Consider the following 5340-nt stretch of genomic DNA (forward strand, 5'->3'; position numbering starts at 1 on the left):
GGAGATCCGTGGTGTGGGAAGATTCCATGTGCTCACTTTGTAGCTTGACAGCCTTTTAGATTATAGTGACTGTGACATTCTACTTTGTTTATTTCAAGGCCAGGAGAAGTTGTTAGACCCTGGCCTTAATCATGGGGGCTGTAGGACAAAGTTTCAATGACACAGATACTGACAAACACACTCTTGCATGCGTTTCTTTTTTAATTGAAAGACAACCATCAGAAGAAAAACAAAAAGCAGTGTTAATTTTGGAAGGCTAACACTCTTTCTTCCTTCCAACCACAGCCATTGAAGGATGGGGAGTGGCCGGGGATGGATGCTGTACAGGACGTTTTACCAGAGTACATATCAGAAAATGGTAGAATAATGACAGCATCTAGTGTGTATTGTCTAAACTAGTCCTTCAATTGATATGCAGACCATAAAGGATTTCTTTATTTCTTTCTGTACCGTGTACAAGTGTCATGTAATAAAGTTCTATAAAGCTCTATTTCTATTTTTAAGGCCCAAGAAATGCTCATGATCAGACATAATCACTGTCGCCAAAAAGCAACTCAAAGCAACTGGATACGGTTTTGGAAACGGTCAGACATTTCATCTAGCATCTGCTAGTTTTCGTCAGTGACACTGAAGTGATCTGGGAGAACTGGTCTTTTATATCCTAACTATGAATGCAAAAGAGCTGAAGACACTGTCTCTTGCAGCTTATGATTTTTACAAGTTAACTGAACAGTGGCGACCAAAAACTTCACAGTAATTGCACCTGACCTTTGAAGTCGATAATCACAAGATTAATTATTGAGGCTGATCTTTTCAAACCAGCATTTATCAATCTCTGCTATTGTTATATGTGCCTACAATGATCATTATCATTTAATGACATCCAGTCAAAGCCACTGCCCAGATTAACACTATGGAAATAGGAAAAACATTAGTACAAATGTCCCCTGCTAAAATGTGTAAGTTGTCATGATTTGGCTACAACATTTTGATTGATTCCCCAAAGTTATTCAACAGCATGGTATAGATTTGAATTTGCAATTTTGCAAGAACAACTAACATTTCCTTAATGTAAAATGTACTTACAGATGAAGTCCAGGGTCTGTAGTAGTCTACAGCCATCGGGACACAGTTTTACCATAAAGTTTTACCATGACCAAATGTCATATTCTCATCTTTATGACCCTTGTAATAAGCTATATGAAGGATCTAACTATTGCCACATTAGCCCCCCAATTATACGCTTGAAATGAGAACAAAGTACAACACTCTCCACAGCAAAACCTTCACCACTAAGGAACAAGCTTACTCACGGAGGCCGTGTATGGCCGGTAATAATCCGTTGCCATTGGGTACTGCGGCTACAAACCAAGCTAATCAATATCAATTATCTGATTACAAGAGGAAAACATCGCTACTTGGGACTCTTAACTCAGGTGTGTTATGTTCCGACACAGGTATTCATCTGTTCACGCCGCGGCCTTCGTCATCGGAGCTGGCGTGCAGAGCAAACACATTGCGCTGGGTAACCCGGCAACAAATGGTTATCAAAGCACAAACCCCATAGGGCTTGTTTGACAAGGACGGGTGGTGTTATTTTGGCTGGGTCTGTTTGACTGGGGCAGGAGAATGGAGGCATCCTGTGTAATTGTCACTGCTTTCAGTCTCATTACTTATTCATCACTCTTACAGAAAAATATGATCGTCTGGCTTTTTCAAAACAATTATGCTAGAAAAAGCAGCTGGTTTTATTTTTGAGAGTTATGTGCGCCTGCGTCAAAGTACATTCTACCCCCATGACGACAGTAAAGTCAACACAACATCTTTTGTAGTTTTGACGTATCCCGGGCAACTGTCAGACGTTGGGAATGTTCCCCACTGAATTCTCAAGACCTTCAACCCCATAATTGTAAAAGCACTTGAGTCTACTTGGCTCTAACTTTTCATTAGCATGAAAGCCTTTCCCAAACTCTAAGGATTTGGGTAGAGCTTAAGGCATTTCCACTTGCACCCAGGATCGGCATGACTTAAACAAAAGGTGATGAAAGAATGCATTATTGTTGTTTGGGTGGTACATAAACAACTCTTTGTGGTAATCTGCAGACCCTAACACAAGTCATACATATTGGTCAATGTCAGAACACCTTAGCTCAGGTGGTGTTAGGGAGACTATGGCTGAAATTGGTCACTTATTCTGCAACACCAGAATTTCTGTAAACAGTTCTTGATGATTCAATTTGATAGTCACTGATAAAAAGAGTAAGCCTTTATTGAATAATTATCATGATAAGTTGTATGTAACCTTCTACCAATGATCTTGCATCCCTCAATTTTCTCAGTCTTTCCAATGGTTTTCCTGCCCTGCTATGAGGTCGGTCGTAGATATTGCACAAACTGATAGCTAAAAAATAAAACAAAGTACCTTTTGTGCTTTTTCAATGTCTATTACAAACTGTCACACATTCTAAACAAAATTTTGAGGAAGATGAAAATTCAATATAATTACACAATGGCAATAACATAAGAACAAAATGCAATAAAAAGAGTGAAGATACCAGTAATATTTCTGACTACCTTTTATGTGAGCACTACAAAGCTGAGACTATGGTAGCTGTGACTGAGTATTTAAACATACCCTACCTTTCTAGGCTTAGTTAAGGAGGAAAAGCAATACAAAGAATGAAGACACCTATAATAATATTTCTGACCACCTTTCATGTGAACCTGAGTGTCCTATCTTTCTGGGCTTGGTTTTGGAGGAAAAGCAATACAAGAATAAAGACACCTATAATATTTCTGACTAAACCTTTTCAGTGTGAACTTCAAAGCTGATACCACATTGTATATGTCAGCTGTGACTGAGTATGTAGTAACGTTACACACATCCAGACCATGTGAAACAGCGCTCACCTTTCTGGGCTTGGTCTTGCGGCGCCAACTCGGCCCTGTCTCCACATCATCCAGCCCATCCAGCATCTCGTCTGCCGGTGTTGGCGGCACAAATCGAGGAGAGATGGGCCGGTGGTAACCGCCATCCACCAGCGAGTCTAGCGAGGGCAGGAGTTCCGGACTGGCCGCTGCGATGATGCCGTCTGGGCGCTGGAGTGACACGAGGTATTGGTGGGGCGTGAAGACTGCATGGTCTGCCATACCCCAGTGTTTTGGCATGAAGACACTCAAGGCAGCCAAGCAGTCATTACAACATGGTATAGCATTACCAGCCAGCTAAACATCTGCCTATGTGCTGTTTAAGCGCAGTTTAGCGCACTAACTTCAATTGTTTGTAATCTTAAATGACATATGCACCAGCAAAAACATGTTTATAATATTACACTAGACAGTTGATACCGAATCTTGCCTCAGAACTTATTAGTAAAAAGGTCTGTGTGCAACATGTACAATGTATCTATGTCTGACAAACAAGAAAATCTGAATAGACTTTGGCCAGCTTTATATTTGAGAGGTACAGGCAAGAGAGAAAATATCAATATTTGTTTGATAGGTACAGAACAACATATTAACCTACTTAAAAGTATGTCTGCATGACAGCTTTGAGACAGAATTCAATTAAAACTGTATCACCACTTGATTAATCATTCACAGAATGACTGCAAAGATAACATATTATAAAGCTGTTTGATAATTTGATGTATTAAAATGCTTTAAAGATTTGGCATCAGCTAAATGTACTCCCTTCAAATGGCATGTAAACTTCCATGGGATCAATCTTATTCAGGCCTAACATTATTTCTTCTGTAACTTCTGTTGCTGTGCTTTGACAGCACTAGAAAATAGAGTTAAACACATCTCAATCACAAATCTGGAGACAACTATCAAAGAATACATGTTTCACAAATAATGTCTATCAAATACGTTCAGTAGGCCTTGAGTTCACCATTTAGTCATGTAAGCTGCTGAATTGAAGACAAGTGTTGACTACTTTATTGTCTTTACACCTATTAATCTTAAGACTTCTAAATGATTTTGTTGCCAATATGACATAGCTAGTATGCTATTACATTGAGTGCATACGTGTAGCTTTTTAGTTTATACATTTGCTTATTTTCCAAACCAGACTTACCTCATAAAAGTAAACTTCATATCAAAGCTTCAACAACATATTACTCATAAAGAAAGCTCAGGCCTTGCAATCTTGGGAAGCATGATCATAGTATTAAGCTTTCTTACCTTTCCAACAGATTTTTAGTTCTTACGTGTTGACTTTTCTTTCAAATTTGCATGTTCCTAAGCAATAAACCTAGCTCAAGACTTACCTTAGCTTTAGACTTCCAATCCAACAGATTTTCAGTTTTCATGTGTTGACTTTTCTTTCAAATTTGCATGTTCCTTAGCAATAAACCTAGCTCGACACTATGTACCTAGGGACAACAAAAGAATCTCAATTTGCTACAACAGATTCTATTAAGTTCAAGGGACAAGGTAAATAATGCTTGTACAGGTAATTAGTTGTAATGTCATGCATACGTCTGGTGTCTAGGTTATCAATCAAACTTACCTCTGTGGTTATAAGCCTAAGGATGGCACCCACTGTGGGCAGGCTCCCTGGTTGGGTTCTCAGATTTGTACCCTACACATACAGAAAAAAAGGAGAAAACATTAAATTAGTTTGTAACCAGAAATCTTAACTTGATTTACAGATTGACAACCATAAGCCCAGTTGAAATATTTTTTCAGTCTTCTGCAACATTGTATAATGTCAAAATTTTAATCTACAATTTGGAAATATCAAGCCTCTATACTGCAACCTTTTCAACCTGATAACATATTCACAAGATAGGTAATTGCAACATTTTGAGCATATTCCATCGACACAAATCACCTCATAAGGGGACTTCCCTTCACTGACAAACGTAATCAGGCACACAAAGAGGCAGCAAAGGCTTACCTCTCTAGGAATGTCCAGAGATGAGAAGAGGAGAGAACAGAAGAGATCTACAGTAATAGTGATAAGGAAGAAGCTGAGATGTCGAAGAAAAACTTTTGATTGGTTACAGATACACAACTGCGTGTGCATCATACATTTTAGCTGTCTTTGCTGTAGAGGCTTCTCTAAAAAAGCGCAAGGTGATGAAGAAGCAAAGTATGAGAGGGAAGACAAAAGATTATCTTGACAAAGCACTATTATTGAGAATACTGTCTACTATAGCTAGTTTCATCTACCAAATTGAAGTTCTTCAAACGAGGGACTACTACAAGTAAATAAAAGAGCTGTCGATAGCTCAAGAATATGTACCATCTATGAAGTGGTCTTAAATGCCCTGATTTATCAGTTTTTGAGAGTTGTGGCCCAGCCAAACAAAGTATTATCTTGCATATTTC

The 5340-nt window shown here is 38.7% G+C and overlaps 1 protein-coding gene across 1 annotated transcript; it reads right to left on the minus strand.

The window, feature by feature from the left end:
* Positions 1 to 1461: 1461 nt before the first annotated feature.
* On the minus strand, positions 1462 to 5035 carry LOC118428535. Its single transcript, XM_035838627.1, has 4 exons — positions 4907 to 5035; positions 4517 to 4588; positions 2911 to 3099; positions 1462 to 1521 (listed from the first exon to the last, which is right to left on the minus strand). The coding sequence occupies exons 1-4, from the start codon at positions 5033 to 5035 to the stop codon at positions 1462 to 1464; spliced, it is 450 nt and encodes a 149-aa protein (XP_035694520.1).
* Between the last annotated feature and the right edge of the window lie 305 nt (positions 5036 to 5340).

The sequence above is a fragment of the Branchiostoma floridae genome, chromosome 13, assembly GCF_000003815.2.
Source record: "Branchiostoma floridae strain S238N-H82 chromosome 13, Bfl_VNyyK, whole genome shotgun sequence".
NCBI classification, from domain to species: domain Eukaryota; kingdom Metazoa; phylum Chordata; class Leptocardii; order Amphioxiformes; family Branchiostomatidae; genus Branchiostoma; species Branchiostoma floridae.

Bases quoted from the DNA above. Each gene is read 5' to 3' on its own strand.
- LOC118428535 (XM_035838627.1), bottom strand. From the start codon at position 5,035: ATGCACACGCAGTTGTGTATCTGTAACCAATCAAAAGTTTTTCTTCGA. The intron at 4,589-4,906 runs GTAAGCCTTTGC...CTGTATGTGTAG, and splicing joins CTCTGGACATTCCTAGAGAG to GGTACAAATCTGAGAACCCA. The intron at 1,522-2,910 runs GTGAGCGCTGTT...CGGGTTACCCAG, and splicing joins GCAAGACCAAGCCCAGAAAG to CGCAATGTGTTTGCTCTGCA.